At 40.3% G+C, this 19,523-nt stretch overlaps 1 protein-coding gene across 1 annotated transcript in view; it reads right to left on the bottom strand.

Annotated features, from left to right (window-relative positions):
• The window catches only part of LOC102200499 (microtubule-associated protein 4-like), a 117,984-nt gene continuing 98,461 nt past the window's right edge, over positions 1–19,523 (bottom strand). The window contains exons 10-17 of the mRNA XM_005737561.1: positions 19,205–19,264; positions 18,340–18,596; positions 13,347–13,406; positions 7,525–7,617; positions 4,790–4,871; positions 4,596–4,705; positions 4,228–4,420; positions 1–1,990 (exon numbers count right to left, since the gene is read on the bottom strand). Of these exons, the coding sequence (XP_005737618.1) occupies positions 1,986–1,990; positions 4,228–4,420; positions 4,596–4,705; positions 4,790–4,871; positions 7,525–7,617; positions 13,347–13,406; positions 18,340–18,596; positions 19,205–19,264 (860 nt within the window). The 3' untranslated portion in view covers positions 1–1,985. The remainder of the gene's footprint in view (positions 1,991–4,227; positions 4,421–4,595; positions 4,706–4,789; positions 4,872–7,524; positions 7,618–13,346; positions 13,407–18,339; positions 18,597–19,204; positions 19,265–19,523) is intronic.

Genomic DNA, 19,523 nt, shown 5'->3' with positions numbered 1-19,523 from the left:
GAAAAATGTAAGTAAAACTTCTGCCACTATGGGGCAGTGTTTCACCAGTGAGCGTGTAGAAATGGCTTCAGGTGTGTAGAAATGTTCTTTTACCTTTTAAATGCCTTTACCCAAAGTGTTCTTAATTGCTCTCCTGGTTAAATAAAGCTAACAGTGACTCATTAAACCCTAGTTCAGCTTGAGTGAATATCTCAACAATATGCTTTCAAATGAACATTTTAACACCAAACGACATTTTAATGATCTACAAAGTCTTCTGCCTTTTTTGGGAAAAGAGGTTGCAAATCAAAGTATTCAACTTCCTCTGGAGAATGTGGACAGTAAGTAACAGAGAAAGAAAAAGAATTGTACTCATTTATCTAAAGCAGAAGTTTTTGTTAGTATATCCTGATATATGAACAAATGTTAACAAATTCAAATGACTTAATACTGCAGGTGGCCTGGAATATAGCAAGCAGAAAGCATGCTGTAGAGTTAGTCATCACAACAGCTCTCTAAGCTTCTACATTTTTTTATACTGTGCCAGAGATTGTGCCCTATAATTTCAATCAAGTACTAAGAAAAGGAAAAAAAAGCTCCCGAGCGTACCGAGGTGAAATAAAAGCTGATGTTGAAAAACAGCTGGATCCCTACAGTAGCTTCCTCAGTTGAAAACTGCTTTGTTCTCTCAGCATTGTCAAGACGGCTTACTATTAGTCAGCAGTGAAAATTTGCAAGGAACCATTTGGCCTGTATGGACATGCCAACCATAGACCATCACACAGATTCCACAGGTCTACACTATAATGACTCTGAAATGGAGACATTTGATGTGCTGGTGTGACTGAATGTTTAGAAAGAATCCTGTGACACTGTGATTGACACTGTCCATCATAAGTGCTACATTACATTATAGAGTGCATGTGTTCTGTGCCACTCTGTTTAATTTCAAGGTTTATTACCATCCTTCAATATCACTCATTCAGCTGGAATTTATATTCACTCCTTCAAGGTCAATTAGAGAGATCTTAACTTTAAAAACACTTGGCTCTGAGATCAAACACAGATTTTTTTGTGCCAAATCCTCTTTGAGCCGAAACCACCCAGAGATTCAGCAGAGCTCCTGTATCCTCCCTCTTGCTGCCTTCATAATGCACGAGTTACATCGCTGAATGATTTCAATTGTACTAAAACCATCTGACTTTTGAGAAGCTATTGCTCTGGTTTTAAAATCCATCTTCAGATTTGCTTCCAGACATCTCTCTGCATAGCCGCTCGAGACCAGATTCATTTTGTGCTCTTTGCAGCCACGACTACAAACATCATAATATTAAAATTCAAGGAATCATTATTGTGAAGAACTCTGAAGAGACAAACTGCTGCACTGATACCAAGAGAAGTAACGTGTGATGAATTGTAGACTGACCTGTAATGAGACGTCTGATGACCTATGAATGGTGCTGTTTTTGTTAGTTTGGTTTTTAAATGTCAAAGCCTGCCAGAGGGTCTAGAACAAAGCTCCATTACTGTGATCTGAGGCAACTGTTTTCACTAGTAGGGTGAACATTCTATGAGAAAAAGTGGCTATGGTCAAGATACTTAATAGAGCACTGATTGATTGATTGTGGGATTATTGCTTTGGGGTTGTTACATTTGGGCTTTAAGGTTGGAATGACCTTAGTCAGTGCTTACAAGGAAATGGCATCAGTGGAGAAGCTGGTGGAAACCTGCACAGAGAAACATGGACAAACAGCAATTACTTTTCTCTGTGGTAGGTGGGGCAACCCAAGGGTGACAAGGGGCCAAAGGTCAAAGTTGGTAGCAGGAAGCTGGCAGGCAGATCCCAGAGAAACACTGAGAGGCGATCGGTCAGTTCGGTGCTGCGGTGGGCAAGATGAAGGGCGGGATCAGAGGAAAGTGACTGCGCCGTGGTAGTTGGTTGGTAGTTGATTGGCAGGCCAGCGAGCGCCATGCGTGTCCCACCAAAATCTGTGGGTCATTGGGACTCAGTCTGAGGTGAGACAAGTTAAAGAAGAAAAAACAGATGAAGCGCAAAACGAAGAGAAAATGATAGGATGAAAAACAAGTTTGTTGTTTTTATCAGCCTTACAGGCTCTAGCTGATGTCTGCTGTGAGCTCATATGAATTATGGGGCAAATGATCAAAATGACATTTTTAAAATTGTATTAGTGCTACAGCCATTCATCAATTAAGATGAGTTTAGCAACAGCAACAGTCTGTTGTCCCTCTGAACTCGGGGAGTCTGGAGACCAGCTGTGGTAAAGATGAATTTATCCACCATGACTGGCTCATCTTCACTCTGAAGGTCTCCTCATTATTTCATTTCATAATTTGGTAAAAAGGTGAGCTGGCTTCACTACTCTATCCGACATGTAAGCAGGGAGTGGGTATATGTGCTTATTCATTCATAAACACACACTATTTACATTATGTATTTTTAATTTACTCCTATTGTACATGTACCACTATTCATAATTTTTATTTTAGGGGTCTACAAGAATAGGTGTATATGCTTTAATGTTGAAAAACCCCATTACTGTTGTCATGCTGTAGCTTCCCTCTGTACGTCTTTTCACTTTTCATGACACATGACAACAATAAAGCAATGTTGGTTCTCTACAAATCACCGACTCTTATAAAAGATGGATGTAGCCACTGTGGCATGACTTCCTTGTTAGTTTAAACATTCCACGTTCCCCCATCTTGTTGTTTTGAAACTGGATGTGACCACTGTGAGAAAGATCTGAGGGAAACTACATGTTCATACTGTCTGAAAGGCCAACCTTCACCCTCTGCTTTTCATTAAAAGGACTGTAGGTTTAGGGGACTTCAACATTGGCTCCCAGGCTATATCTTTTAGATAGAATCTGGCAGAGACTTGTGATTGAGATGTTAGTACTATATATGACCATATATTCACTCTCTGGTTACACTAAAAGATATGAAAAGAGTGTTCAGTTTACGTATATTTTGTTTTGAGCTGGGTTTTTCTCTGTCATCTTACTTACCAACCTAACCAGCTAATGTTACTGTTAGCTATTCATTTTGCCTGCTTGTCCAAATATAGTCATGCATATTTTAAAACCCCAGAAAGGCAAAGACCAAAATGCCATATTCCATTTCCTATTAACTGGAAATAGAAAGTGAGAAAGTAAAAGAGGACTGCTGAATTTGAATACAGCAAGTATGAGAGAAGCATACAGATGCTAACATAGGTCTGCAAACTATAATAAAACCACACATTGGACAATTTTCCTGTAGTTTTGAAGATATTGCCATAAAGATAATAGCAATCTTAAGTTCCTCAGAAGCTGAAAGTGTATTAAGACTATTATTTTGCACCTGCAGGCAACAATCAAATTGTGTGCTATTCTGTGTTGATCGCTTAGAAAGTCAGCACAAGTGGCTCTGAGCAAATAACACCAGGCTTTCAGGCAGGTAGCCTAAGGTAGCCTTATCTAAAGCACTATCAAAATAACTCAGGCAGAAATTATGCCTGGGTGGTACAAGGTGACACAGATAAATAACTAAAGAAAATCCTTGATTCAAAGCAAGGCATTTGCGGTTCAGTAGCAGTGTTATATCCACAGTATAAACAGAAACAGAGTGAATGCAACAGAATACACTACAATTGAGTTTTTGCAAATTCTCAGAGCAGTGACTTTCAAGCTACATATTGCTAATAAGTGACACAGTAGGCCATTAAAGCTGTGGATTTTCCTATATACTGAAGCAGCATTAGATGGGATTGTAATACTTTGGAGAGGTTTGCTCCAGCCAGGCGTTGGAAAATACATAAAAAGTTAGAAATCTTGGTTAAATTATCTATTGATTGTTTTCAAACAAAGTTATAACAGTGTAATTGTCACTTCAAATGTACAATGGAAAGCATTAAAAAGTGAGCAGAAGAAAGAGTTTTAACCCACAACTTACTGTTAACATTAGCTTACAGGTGTTAGCTACAGCATTAAAAGCTTTAAGGAACAATAAAAAAATTTCTTAGATTTCTTATAGCTGTACACATGAACCATCCAGATCAAAGTCCCTACATTTACAGATTAAGGGTTCGCAGATATGAGTAGCATAGCGTGAAGTGACTGGCTAGGATTAAGAACCCTATTCTCATTTATTTGGCACTTCAGTAGCACACCTGTCATAATTGTAAACTGTATGTATTCTCAATAAAAAATGAAGCCAGTGTGTGTGAGTGTGTGCCTTTACACCCACTTGTCTCAGTGATGCATTTCTCTGCACTGAGGGGCTCCCTCAGTCCATCTCCCCCAAAAGGAGTGGGTGTGGTTTCCTTCATGCTGTTCTCCTTAGCAACACCTCCAGGTGCTGTTGCCTTAGCAGTGACTCCTGGTCCTGTTGTCTGAGTGCCACTTGGGGGTGATGATGTTTTCTGCTCAGTTTTCTCTTCCTGCAGCCAAAAATAAACACACAGTTCGTAGGGGTCAGACAGAAACATGGGCATACAAAGTTTGAAAACTCATGGTGGCACATGGTGGCCAGTAGTGGCACAATGAATCAGCAGAACCACAAAAGCTAATTTTCTGTGAGCTGCTAACACATGTTTAACTGTGTTTAAGAGTGACCTTTTGTCCATTGGTCTGTCCATTTCCTGCCCCCACGTTGTCCACGGATCCAATCTTAGACTTAGCCTTAATGTTTAGCTTATGAGACTCAATCTTCACATCACCACCACCTGGGATTAAAAAAATAAGGAAAATTTAATATGATGCCATTTGGGTTTAATGGCAAGAAAAAGCACAAATGTTTTGGGATGGACCTGGCTTGTGTTTGATGTTGTCCTTGGAGCCACATTTGGATGTTACCTTGCTCACATCAACCTTCTTATTCAGGATCTGCACCTGGGGTGGAGTACATAAAAATCTTGTCTTTTTATATTCTACGTCATTCAGTACAATGCAACTTTCACTTCAGCGTCCACTCAAGGCCACTTTAGAAAATCGCTATCATTCATTATACTGCATCTGCCGCATTCATATAGTGGCGTGACATTCTTGACAATGCAACAGAGTATGTGAAATTGACTCACAGCTTTTTTTTACCAATCATGCTTGATTTCCTGTTTTAACCTGTTTCATTATTTTAGAAGGTGTCTTTTTGTTTTGTTTGGCATCGCTCCGTTTGTGCAGATAAATCAGGACGAGCTGTAACTAGTCACACCATGACTGTAGAGTTGGCAGCTGGCACGATGACCTGCCTCACAACATGTGCTAAAATCAGTCAGATTCACATATAAGATGACAGACTGGAGAATGAGATGACCATAACTCTGCTGATAAAATTTTATTAGTAATACAAACTGTCAAAACCTTTTGTTGGACCCGTAGCTTACCCTAATGTGAATGGATATTAAAGAATAGAAACAAATAGTTAAAATCCTTAAAAGTCAGTTTAAATATTCATAATGTCATCTTCCACTATAAAAACACATCAGTGATGTAAGTAAATACAGAAAATGTAAATGCTGGTGTTTTTTTTCCCTGGATTTTGCCTTGATATCCTGTCTCTTTCCATTAAAATGAAACCACCATAAAAATTAGACAGTGTTTATGTCTTTTTTAAGTGAGCGAGCTCAAATAATTATTTTATCAACTGTAACATTTCTTCACCAAACGAATTCATGCACATCTCCAAGACAATGCGACACAGTTTGTGCTTCATTCAGTGGTTCTACTAAGGTGCAGCAGCTTGCAGATGTAAAATGTAACCCCCAGCATAGAAACTGTATCACATCATGTATAAAACATGCTTTAACTAAAAGAAACAGTGAAAACATCCAGATGATTTTCAACCAACACTCTCAACATAACCTGCTCCCAACAGCTTTAGTTTTTAAATCTCTCACCTGGAGACTCAGTGCTGTTTAAAGGTTTGAGAGTAAAGACTAAAGATAAAAAAGGCTAGGCCTAGTCTATGTACAAACTTGATATGTCTGTGTATTGTGTTTTAGTAATGCTAAGTTGTATCTAAGAACCTATGTTTAATATTGATGCTCATGAGGGAAATGCGAAGACTTTAGATGCAGCTGAAAAATGTTAAACCCTCAAACTCTCACAGCAGAGGTCCAAAGAGCCTTCGGGGAATGCTGTTGGTCAGCAAGTGGTGATTTCATACCTGTTGATCTCTAATCTGAAAATAACCAGCTTCTTCGCAGTTCAAGTTCACAGCATAAGTTTCTATGGCAATAGAAACTTATGTAATCTTCTTAGTATAGAAAACTCAGGATGAACGCTGAAGTTACCTTGATAAGATTAAATCCTGCTTCATAGTACAGGCCTCAGGGCACCATGTCGTCACCATGAGTCAACCACAAAGCTCTACATACCAAAGTATTCTAGAGTCAAACATGAGGCCTGCTACAGCTAATTCTTGGCCATAATGATTTAATGTAAAAGGACAATAATCCCAAGCAAACCAGCAAATCTATAACAGTTCTTAAGAGAGCTGTGTATAGACAAATCCCAATAAACTTCCAAATGATTGTTTTAGTTGGTAAGCACTAGTAAGTAAAAATGACACAAGGTATACTTTCTTTTTACCATGACCTTTTAGTATGACTGCATGTCCCCACACTGAAAAAAAACCCAGTTTATTTGAGCTGACAGAGCAAAGTGGTGGTTTCGAGGATAGACTACAGTATGTGAAAGATGGAAACAGTCACAGTGACTCTGGTTTTCATTCATCAGATTCGACAATCTGGCTGTTATACCCTGCTTTATCAACTGTTTTACTCTAAATTGAGAACATAATCTCATCAGTTAGCAGCAGGTTAATGTATTAATGGACTTCTGTACAATCAGACCTCTTTTTCGACTACAGGAGTTGCCCCCTGATGGCCATTAGAGGTTTAAAGGCTCTTCTACAGTGGCTTAACTTGGAGACTAAATTAATATTTTGTATATACTCTGTGGTTGTGCGAGATGGCGATAGTGAAGCAGGTTTTCAGACCAGGTAGAAACAAGTCCTGAAAGGGTAGGCATGAGCACCTGCGGTCAGTTCAATTACTGAACGTTAAACTAAACCAAGAGGCAAAACCGCAAAGTGCATTTTTGGAATTGAACATTGTAAATATTTTTGTCAGTCTCAGATCTTATGGGTGCTCCTATTTACTAAATTTGTTTGAAGAGATCCAATCAGAGAACACCGGAGGACAGTACAATGTTTATAAGTCAGACTGATTCAATTTCTTACGCTGAGATTATGAGATTATCTGGCAATTGTTTAAACAGGAACAGGAATATTGTTTTGCAAGAGCAATACTGTATGAATGTGTAAATAAGGACCCAATACAATATGCATCCCCCAACGATGGACCTGATTTACATACCAAGAACATAAATTCCCATTTTATCTCTTTGTAACAAATACACCTGCTAGGTGAGTACAAGGCACAAGGGGCATTCCCAACTGATCAACCTTTTGAGCAAGATAGTCCAAATTAGGTTAAATTAGCATAAAATGTGAGAGTCTCCTTCCAGCTTCAGGAGTACTTACATTGCCACCTCCAGGGACATGTTTGATATTGTCCTTGGAGCCACAGCGAGAAGTGACGTGGCTGAAGTCCAGCTTTTTGTGCACTATCTGAACCTAAAGACAAGCAGGCAGACACACAGACAAGCAACATGAGGAAAGAAAAACAGACAGAAAGAAAGAAAGAAAGAAAGAAAGCTGATCAGCTGGCAGGTTTAGTTGACAGGAAACAGAGTAGCCTTGTACTGTAAGTATGGAAGACTTTTTGCTATTCATTTTTTATAGAAGCTTATTGATGGTTTGCACATGAGACAGCAAAAATGCTTTTTGGTACATTATGTGACAAACCATCAAAATGAGAATGTTAATGGGAAACATTCTTAGAAAGAATCAATGCAGATTCTTACAAAAATGAATGCATAATTAGCAAAAGATGAGAATACTGAGTGAATAACAACAGAGCGCTTCCATAAACAGCAATAGCTACAAAAAAAAGCATAAGACAAACACTCAAAGATGAGAGAGAGTACATGCAAGAGAAGAGTGCCGTGGACAGTAATTTTGTGTTAACACATGCTGCTAAAAGCAAAGCAAAAAAGCAACCGCAAGTGACAGATTCAGAACAACAGAGGGCACAAGGTGGTTTTAAAAAGATTCAAAAATAGACTAGTTTGCAGAAAAACCTGTTGTTCTGTCTGAAGTGCTTTCAGCAGTACACTACAAGCTGGAAGAACATGTTATATGGTCAGCTTCTCTCCTTAGTATTTCAGCTTTGGCTACAAATGAGATACATAACTGAAATGTAAAAATCTCTGGCTCTCTTCCACAGCATTTCTTTTGTCCTGTCTTTCTTCTCTCACCCCAACTGGCTGCGGCAGATGGCGCCCCTCCCTGAGCCTGGTTCTGCCAGAGGCTTCTTCCTGTTAAAGGGGAGTTTCTCTTTCCCACTGTTGCCAAGTGCTTGCTCATAACAGGTTGTCTGATGTTAGAGTTTTCTCTGAATTATTGCAGTGTCTTTGCCATACACCATAGACATTTTGAGGTATAAGTAGAAAACAATTATACTTATCCAATTTAAATCTGATGCCGTTTGCTTTTTGGGGGTTCATGAAACTTTAAGAAGTCCAGTCACTTTCCTTCCAAGCTCCTTAGACTACCATGACCTGGATGACTGAGAACCTACCTGATTGCTAACCTCAAACTGCAAAAGGAGGCTGTCCTAAAATTAATGTGTTGAAGGCATACCATACTGTGGGGCCAAAGAGCTCAGTGATCCGATTGATGTGACATTGAATCTTGAATCTCCCTCAGTAGATGGCCTGTGATCAACCAGTAAAGTTTGATTCTACCTGTGGTAGTGCCATCCAGTGCTGACCGATACAGGGAAGGTTAAACAATTCAGAGTTAAGTAACCTGGATTCTCCCTGCCTCTTAGTGAGAAATCTAATAAGTCAGATCAGATTTGTACTGATTCTAGAAAGTGAACAGCATGACAAAGCCTGAATGATACCCTTTGCTTAGGATGGAGTATTGTGTAGAGTGGGCTTGCAGTGCACAATGAATAACTAAACTTGATCAGGCTGGTTAAAACTGAACCTTGCGGGTCTCTCTAGGTGTGAAGCCTATCTGGACAATCTGGGTTTATATTCTGAATTGGGGCTGAGTAATATGTTGCAGATAAAAGACATTTTTGAGCAAAGCAAACTTGACTCAACCTGCCAAAATGTGACTTTGGTCATTTCTAAACATGTTTTTTAACATGTTATAATTGATTTGTATCTTGTTCTGTTTAATCTGAACAAGCCCCTAAAAACAGGCCTCTCTCGGTTTTTATTACCACTGTACATTTTAAAGCTCAGTTTTTAAACCCTTGTGATGTAACTACAGCCCAGCCCATGCAGCAGTATACTAATGACTAACCTTGTTTTGTGGATGGATTATCTCAGTTGTTCTCCTGGCTGAAGTTTGGTCCGTTTACAGCATCCTGCCATGCAGTTGCATTTGTCAGTGAAACTTCTGTCAGTGAAATGCATGTTTAAATTGTTGTTGTGTTTGCACTGTCTTGTATCTCTATCCCATGTAGCAAGTAGGTCTGGCCCGGATCTGGTATCAAGCTGGCACTGCTGGCTGACTTCTGGCATGGTAAGACATATGTCATCCAGATATGGGCCTGGCATAGATGGCACCATTTATGTGATGGCATGCCACATCTGGCCCGATTGTGGATTGGTTTATGTGGCCCAGGCTCATAGAAAACAGGTCTGGCCTGGATCCAGCATCAAGCTGGCCCTTCTGACTGACTGGTGCATGTCAACCAGATGTGTGCCAGGTCTGGCTCTTCCAGTCTGCATGCCAAGAGTATGAATGTAGTTAGGAAGCACTCAGTTTAGACAAAGTGTGTTAATGTGACATGTTGCTTAGAGCACTTTCAGTAATCTGGGATAGTGAAAAGGGCTATATAAGAATCAATCCATTCATTGTCTGAACAGAGTTTCTTCATGTTACTTTTCCACTATTATATTCTGGCGCATGTTGTTATTACATGTCTTGATTAAGGTACATATTAGGCTGACATCTAGGGCCAGAGCTCAAACTGTTCTGGGCCAGCACAGGACCACCAGTGTGTCTGCTGCTGGTCCATGTGTGGGCCACATTTGGCAAACCAGATCTGGGCCACCAAAGGGCCGTCATTCTTTGCGGTGTGTGGGCCAGATCCGATCCATACCAATTTTGCTATGTGGGATTGTTCTGTTCTGCCTGGTGTTGCACTGTTTTTTTGCACTCCCTGTGTTGACTGCCTGTTATATAAATCACCGTAATTTTGAAGGAACGCTGTCTGGTTTCACTGTGACTACCACATGGTTGAAATGACAATAAAGCCACTTGACTTGAAAAAATACCCTTCATAAATAAACTTTAATTTTTAATTACCTTTTAATAAGAATTAATCCAACTACTATCATTATGGCCGGAGCATGAAACATGTAATCACTTCTAATGGCTTTTTGAGGCCTTTAACCTGCTTGAATTGATTGCTTGATTATTCATGGTGTTATACTTTTGCCAACTCCTCCTTGTTTTTTTGTAGGACCAACTTTATATTTGGTTAGTCTCAACTACAAACCTGGGTCATAATGTGGAGTTTTTGAGTTTTCGTCAAAAAGCAAGGCCGTGGCGACACAGCAAATTTCAATCATCTGTCACTTGCAGACAGCTGAGAAACTAAGGGGCTGCACCAAGGTCCAGTATATGATAAAGAAGGATTATTTAGAATTTTGAATCATTCAAAGCTACTCTAGTAAATTCCCAAAATAAAAATATAGAGCCAGAAATGGAAATAATAGGCTGCCCTTTGATGTCTTCATCTTTTTCACAGCCTAAACTTTCTCAGGTAAAATAGTCAAAGCTTTTAAGATGTTGCAGATAAGCCACTTTGATGATGAAGAATCAAAAGCAGCCACCCTGTCCTGCTTCTATATAAGCTAACACCAACCTGTTTGTGTGATATCACTTTGATTGGCTCTGTCGCTGCATTGTAAAAAAGCCCTGCAGCAAGCCTAAGACGCCTTCCTCCATTCTCTCTGTCTTTGTCTTAGTGTTGCTTCTCCAGGATGAAAATGGCATGATGACGCAGGTGGCACCAGCAAAGGATGACTCACTGAGCAGTGAGTGCACATACACTTAATGCGTAAGCACGAACACACACAAACACACAGACAAAAAGCAGCAGACTCCTCAGTTTGTATTCCTCACAGATAGCACATCATAAATATCCTAATTGATTTCAAGCAGCTGCATGGTTCTCGTTCATCATGTCTCCTTAATTTCTAATGATTCTCATGCTATGCTAGATAAAGAAGCAGGATGATGAAAATATTTTAGTAAATTACCGCTAAAAAGTGGCAACCAAGTGACACTTATCGATGAGAGGAGACCACATTTCAAAGAATGCAACATCAATTTCAGCCAAAGATAATGCGTGAGATTAATTTGCATTTTGTATTTGTACACATATCATGTCTTCTAGCTTTTCTAGCTAATGGTACACACTGTTATACTACCCATGTTCTGTATTCATTGCAGTGGATAAATCTTAGCACAAAGAGTAAGTGAATTTGTGTTTGGTTGATTATTTCTTTGTTTCTAACAGTGCTTCTTGGCAGTAAATCTTATATCAATGGAAAGCCTGTTTATTTCCCATTAAATGGTGTCACATTTGTAAGAACAAAGCATTTGTGGGTAGAGCAGCAGTTGGGTTGTGTGTCACACCCATGAAAAACTTGACAAAGCCAGACAGCTTATTCTGCTATTGACTCTTGTTTGGTGTTGTTTATTGGATTGGGTGATTGAAGTCTGAAAAAACAAGACATACTGACAATTTATCAATTTAACAACCGGGGGGAGGCTCAGTAGCATGTGGAAGAACCACACACGGCTCTCTGGAGGTAGTGATCTTGGACCGGTTTGCTCACAGATTGGGTAGGGTAGCTTGGGTAGGCTGTTCATGCAAGAGTGACCAACACAGCCACATTTGCTGACGAATGCATCTGACAGCAGCGTGTTGCTGTGTGCAAAAACTGTATTTCAGTGTTTGCTATTATCCATACACACACACACACACACACAATAGCAGCCGCCCTCGGGTAACTCTGAAAACGTTAGAGCACTTTTGCAAATATGTGATGTCTTGATAAATCGAGCAGGTATTTGAAGTTCACACAGCACCATTCTCACATGAAAATATCTTAAAAGTTTATTTTGTGACCCAGAAAGAGTATTATTTCAAACTCCGCCACTCTGTGTTCCTCCGCCGCTGCCTCGTTTCGAGCTGGTTGGAGACCAAAACAGACAATCAGATTTTTTTTGCATCCAAGTCTGTGATTGGCTGGTTTTGTGGCACAAATATAATGATGTAGAGAAAGAGTTGAGCGCGCATGAGCAGAAATGTTGAGAGCGCGAGCAACACATTGCGAGCAAGCGCAAATGCAAAGAGAGAGGGGCTGCTGTTGTGTGTGTGTGTGTGTGGATAATAGCAAACACTGAAATACAGTTTTTGCACGCAGCAATGAATTTTGTTCACTCAAATTTAGCTTTTCTTTACTCAAAATAAATTTCTCCTCAAAATGCAACACTTGCACCTGCAATTTTTTTTTTATGTGCGCTCAGAATAGTGGCACAAAAATAACGCCATAAAATTGCACATTGCTTACCATTTGCATACAGATTCATCCTTTTTCTGTTGCCATTACTCTTTTTTTTATCTCATTCTTGAACCTGAATAACCTCTTGGTTATTCACGATTTGTTGTTAAAGCACCTACAAGCCTCTATATTGAGGCAATCCAAGTTAAGCCAAGAAATCATTGGGATTTTTAAACATTTTAAAATAGTATACCAAGTTCTTAGACTTCACTAGAATATTATAAACACACTGAATATACTGCATGAAAGAGTCAGACACTACAAGACTCCCTTTGCACTGATCTGTTTACTCCAAGCAAATTTGAGATTTTAAAACTTTATATATCGCAGTTAGAGCCTGTCCAGAACTGCAATAATGACATAATATGATATTGTCCAATAATGATTTTAAACAATTACACTTATTAATCAAGGTACTGGTGTTAGAAATTAGCCTTAGAGTTGTTGTTTTTTATACTTGTCTCTTACAAATATACCATACAATGAAACCTGCTTTAGTATCAACAGACAGAATATGCAGGTGCATGTAGGAATGAACAGCAAGGTGGAGTGTTGTTCGAGATGTTGAGCAGGTGGTGCTTGTGATGAATGCATACAGAAGGGTGAATGTACTGGGGTGTGAAGGTGTCAATGGCAAGGACTCACTCTGGCCTTGGCAGCAGGGGTGGAGGGGTCTGATGTCTTGTTGTTCGGGGTGGAAGAGACCTGAGGAGACAACCAGCACCCCTGGTCAATACAACCTCCAACCAACCAAATGCTACACCACAACGAGGTGGACGACATGGGTGTGATCAAAAGAATGCAAATGCCTGGACCAATTGTGTGAGTGTAATGGATGTTAGAGCTACTTAAAAAAGAAGCCGAAGAACCAAATACATTAACCAAATGTGTGGGTGTATGAATAATATTATATAATTGATAGTAGTAGTTAAATGTTAGAATTTATTTTTGGGACAATTTAGCATGAAGATCAGGAGTATTGTGCATTCAGCTGGTAGAAAACTGGAACAGATGGAGCCTTTTTAAAACATGACATTAGTACAAATGTAGTAACATTTTTCTTTTGTTAGTGACAAAAGCTAATCAAATACCATCACAAAAAAAGTGTCGGCTTATTTATACAGTCTGAAAACAACAAATCAAATGTCACATTTCTGGAGTGTACCACTGCTCACATAAACAGCACTGATATTATTGCTAAATACTGAGGTGGGAACGGCTATTAGTCACATAAACTCCTCCTGAATAGAAAATGTAAACATAAGCAATTTAGTATCACAAAAGACTGAATGAGTCAGTGCCAGTAATTACGATGCAGGGCGCCGATGTGTTTGTGTAAAGAAGCTTTCAAAGAGTAAAAGCGTGTTTTGAAAAGCAGGGAAGATGCTCCTGTGAAACACAATGCCTGAAAGAGTGAATGGAGCGGTTAAGTACAGTTCATAGCAATATTTTCCCTTCCGACTGCTCTTTTGTTACACACAGAAAAGTACAAGGTCAGGGCAATTTCACAGAACTATTTGCACAGAAAGCAACAGCTCCTTTTCTACAGTAATCTAACTTTAATTGGCCATACAATCATGACTAAACGCTACAGGTTGTGGAAGTTAAGCGTTGCTGAAAAGGTGCATGGATTGTGTTCCCCTGAATGGGAGTAGTGGCGACGTCTATGCTGGATACAACAACACCCAACCAAACACTGCAGTATGACCAGGCAGGAGAGAGTAATGGATGTGAAAGGAAGATATTGACATAAATATTTGTTAATCATTGTGCACCTATTTTGGTGCACAGAAAGACACTTTGTATCTGCAATTTCAGAAAAGGTCACTACAGACACATGGAAATGAAACCGATGTAGTTAGTGCAAAAGAACGCAAATTAACTTTGACTATCTAGAGAAACACAAAAACATACAAACAAGTGGACAAAATGTCAACAAGTGTATGAGGAATGCAACTATTAGTTGTGAGAACATTTAAATATAATTCAACATTTTGCAAAGTAGACGTTCTTGATCAGTGTAAAGTGTGTGTGTTAGTCCCCATAGCGAAATAGTTTCTCTGCATTTAACCCATTCACCCAGTGAAGCAGTGGGCAGCCACCAATGCAGCGCACGGGGAGCAGTGTGTAGGGACGGTACCTTGCTCAGGGGTACCTCAGGGTAGCCGTTCAGTGGAGTCGAACCCCCGACCTTCCGATCATGGGGCCACCACTCTACCTACTGAGCTATCCCTGCCCCGATTATCTGAATGATCAACATAAAGCTTGAACCCATTAGCTTAGTTATTAGCATTCAACCCTACCAGAACCTCTGAAGCTCAAGAATAAACATATTTTATTCTGATTTCATTGTGTGTGCACGTATGTAAATTTGCCTGACTGTATTTTGCTACTCTTTAGCTAACACTACGACGGACGTAGCTAGTGTGACATCAACCATTTTCATGGCTGCAAAACAAAAGACGATGCCACCAGGAGCTGTAGGTGCGAAACACTCATTTGTTAATGACAAGTTATTAGCCAATTAGCTTGTGATTTTATAATAAACATAATTCTCGATTTTGAATCATGATATGACCAAGTTTTATAAAAGTGACTTAATTTTTTATTCAGTATGAACCAAAACAAGTGAACGAGCCTATTAACCTGTAAACAGACAGCAAATCACCGTCCGCTGGCCCTCAGATAGAGAGCACTTTCCGTACACAGCGTGAGGCACTTCCCCATTAGCTTTTTTTGTTTTTTTCATATTTGGAAGCCACGTCCATGTTTTCTACTATCTGTGCATAAACAGAAAACATTCACTGCTTAAAGTAAAAAAACACATATTAGCCATTTCCCTGCTTCTGTTTTCCAAGCCTATCCAATTGATCTCCAGCTCGAGCTTTAGTAAGCTCAAAACGTCTGAGAGAGACGTCAAACTTCTCAATAACTCCCAACAAGAAAGAAAAAAATCCCTGCACATTTTCCAAAATGGCTACTTTCTCAGCACAATATTGTTCTGAGGCAAAACCACTCTCTGACGGACAATAGAGAAGATATAATGGATAGAGTGGACACATTATTTCACATGGCAGGGCAGACAGAGAGAGGATGATGCCTGTGATTGAAAGCGACGGCACACCCCTTCCTCTAGACACACTGTCACATAACATTGAAGGGAGATGGACAACACAGTCATGTCTCTGATCCATGTCATGACATGCTGGGCAACTTTAGGGTGGTGGAATACAGGTAGCATGCATGCTTCCTGTTCTGTATGTCATTCTGAGATAGAACATCATCTGTCAGAACATTTGCATTGCAGCAAGATGCTGTTAAAAACTGGATATTTCAGAAAGAGGAATATGTTAAAAGATTGATGTTAGATGGACGCTGGAAAACGAATATAGAGTTGTAAAGTTGCTATTTTCTCAGTTAACATGTACACGCCCTTTAAAATGCCCACAGTGCAGAAGTGACATGTTTCTGAGTTATTGTTATTTCAAATGGTGTCAAATGATATACACTCAGTAGCTCATGTGAGGATTGCTTTTCTCTCTTACTCTCTTCTCGTTTGGCTCTCAGCGAATGCGGTCGCACTTTTCTCCTCTCCCTTATCTTCCCTGCTTAGCTTCTTATGTCCTTGTCTTGTCTCGTGCTTTTTTCACTTTCCTGGAACACACTCTCACAGTCTGTTTCTAAAACCTAAAGAGACTTAGGGATTTGATTACCTGGTCTCTGAATGCTATTGACACCCTTTTCTCAACGAGAAGTCTGGGCTCGGGAGAGCCCGAGTGCCCTGGAGGGACTTTCCCTGCCGGATACACGATGGACGGGTGGCAGACATGTAGGATCGTGTGCCTGGCGGGACTGTCGATCGCGGACGCTGAAGATATCTACCTATTCGGAACCATGATAACAGGGTTCTTGCTGATCGGAGCTGGCTTGGCCCTGGCTGGAAAATTAAGAAAGCGGAACCGGCTGTTCAAACCCCCCAAGGCTGCCCACTGGGATTGAAACGATGGGACGAGGTGCGGCTTCTCAGAAAGGGCTCACTGAAGGCAGCATGGTTAAGAGCTTGGAGGCGCTAACGGCTGCAGTGAAGGCTCAGAATAACACCTCTGAGCGTATATTGGATTACATCAGGGAAGAATCCACTCGGAACAACACCTCTGGATTACACGCGGGTCGTGAGGTCTCAGAATCTGCTCTGTGAGCAGAAGACTGACAAGACCACAGAATTGAAGGTAAATAACATCATGGAGAAACTCGCAGCTATCCAATGGGAGATTGAGAGACCAGTGTCGGAGTGTTAAAAACAGCTTGAAATTCTCATGAGTTGTTTCTAAAAGACAAATCACCATTATGATGTGGCTACCCCTTCAGCGCCAGCTGTGGGCTCAAGGCCGGAGGCGAACAAAAACACCCTGATAACCACTGTGTTGAGTCCGTTCCTTCCCATTCCATGCAAGGCCACCTGGGTTGGCTGGTAGACTGTTTACTTAGCCTGGCAGGGCGAAGGACACTGTCTCAGCTGAACTATGGACACGCACACACACATACACTTACACTGATAAGCACACACTCATCCTTCGATGCTTGTTTCCTGCGGGGGAACACGGCGGGTCTGTGTGCCGCGCTGGAATGGTAACGCTGTAGGGCGGCTGCTGTGTTCGCTTCGGATTACTCCTCACCCCCCACCCAATCCTGTGGCTTGTCATGTCTTTCACAAAGTTGTACTGTGGACATTTATGTGCTTTTTGTGCAGAGGAGTTTTTTTGTTTCCTGTTCTCATGCTGTCCTACCATGGAGGCAGAGCATGAGTAGAGGTCTCTTTTTTTTCCTCTCGTACTTTCCCACTGTAGTATATTCAGTGTTTTTCTGTAACGCTACCGATGTCTGACTTGTATCCCCATGTAATGTCTGTGTTGTGTGTGTAAGGTCGGGGGTGGGGTGGGGGGGGTCCCATTTCACTGCAGGGCAACCTGCATGTGGCGAATAAAGCTTTAATTGATTGATTGATTACTAGTGTTCTTCTCTACTGTAGGTCTAACCATAGCTGCACCGTGCCAGCGGCACTGCTGTACGGCACTGCAAATATAACTGAATCCAGTGTATTCCGCAGAGTCAGAGCATGTAGTCATCTGATCGTTTCTGCACTCCAGGCACTGACATTGTTTGCACAGAATTATGAGGATCCAGGAACACATTTACAATGTTTCAGGAAATCCACTTCTACTGCGAGAAAGATTTGCAGTGCTGTTCTGAGAGTTTGTACCAGTACCTATTATACAGTTAAGTTTAAGGTAAAACACTTGAAATTCTTTGAATTCAGCATTTTTCAACACTACTTTTATCTATTTAAAATTTTTTATCTGTTTCAGAATGACCAGGAATTAAAAAGAAAACCTGTAAATAAACTATGAAATATGCAGAGGTTAAATTCAATATATTCTGACATCCAATCTCAATCCCAGAGTAAAGGAATTAATTCATGTTATTATGCTGTATAACACACATGCGCTATTTAAAGTACAAACCACCCATCGCCAAATCATTCGCTGTTACAAGAAAAGCATTCATTCATGAATCTTGACAGGTACATCACTGTCCTGAATTATTCATAGTCCTCTCTTGTGCTGTCTCTTTGTCTTACCTTTCCTCCACCGGGCTGGTACTTGATGTTGTCAATAGAACCAATCTTGGAACGGACGTTCTTTAGATCTGGTGTCGGAGCATTGATGGGTCGGGGGGTGCGGGGAGCACGGGGAACAGCTGGTTTCTTATCCAGGGGAGTCTGCTTGGGCACAGGGGGTTTGGTGATGACCCGACGGCGGTGAGTGGCACTGGATTCTCCATTGGTGGAAGCAGCCGGGGTAGCAGGAGCGGCGGTTGAGGCTGGGCGAGGACGGGCTACAGAGAAACAGAAATTATAATAAGTATAATTTATATATCACTATAATAGTATAATAATTTATATTCTAGTATAATATAGTAAAATTTGTGAAAATGTAAAAGCCTACCACTATGTCATTTACTTTTTATGAAAGTATGCATTGTTTTTCCTTCCCACTGTCGCCAAGTGCTTGCTCACAGGGGTTTGTCTGATTGTTGGGGTTTTCTCTCTATTACATTTAATGCTTATACAATAAAATATGTCGCTTAATTATTTAATCTAACATACTTATTGCTCTATATTACCCCAGTTCTACCAGTGTTGTGACACTTCTGCCAGTGTTTGAATAAAATCATGGGGGACAAAATTTTCGGGTGCATCTGAAATTTTGGTGGTAACCTTCTCCCACGTTTGGGCCCAGAATTTTGTGTTACCATGCTGGTCCCTGCTTTGATAAAATACCTCAAAGTGGTCCTGAAGTGGATACAGGGACCTGACTGGTAGAAGAAGTACTGGAAATACCCAAGGAGCTTTTGTAGTCATGGATGTCTGTGAAACTAACTTACAACTGCACGAAAACATGTGTATTGTGTAGTTTGTGTATTAAGTATTTTATGTTTCTTACGTGTAGTCTTGGGTTTCTTGGCCTCACTGGTCTTGTTCTCAGTTTTGTCGTTCTTGTTGGCTGTAAGTGGAAAACAGAAAACAGGTTTTTCACCATTATTTTTAGGTAGCAATACAAAAAAAATAATGAGGCATTTCCAGCCTCAGGTGGTGCCCCTCTAGCTGTTCCAAAAATAGGCTTAAGGTTGCTAGGAGTTAGGGTACTTATTCTAATGCTCCAGAAAGAAGAGGAAAAAAAGGAATATAGAATATATATTAGGTTAAGTAAAAAAGAGTGGAAAGGTGAGCATGAAAGGAGTATATATATATATATATATATA

Source organism: Pundamilia nyererei, unplaced genomic scaffold (assembly GCF_000239375.1).
Source record: "Pundamilia nyererei isolate P.nyererei 1_Seehausen unplaced genomic scaffold, PunNye1.0 scaffold00077, whole genome shotgun sequence".
NCBI classification, from domain to species: domain Eukaryota; kingdom Metazoa; phylum Chordata; class Actinopteri; order Cichliformes; family Cichlidae; genus Pundamilia; species Pundamilia nyererei.
This window is presented reverse-complemented; position numbering and strand designations above follow the sequence as displayed.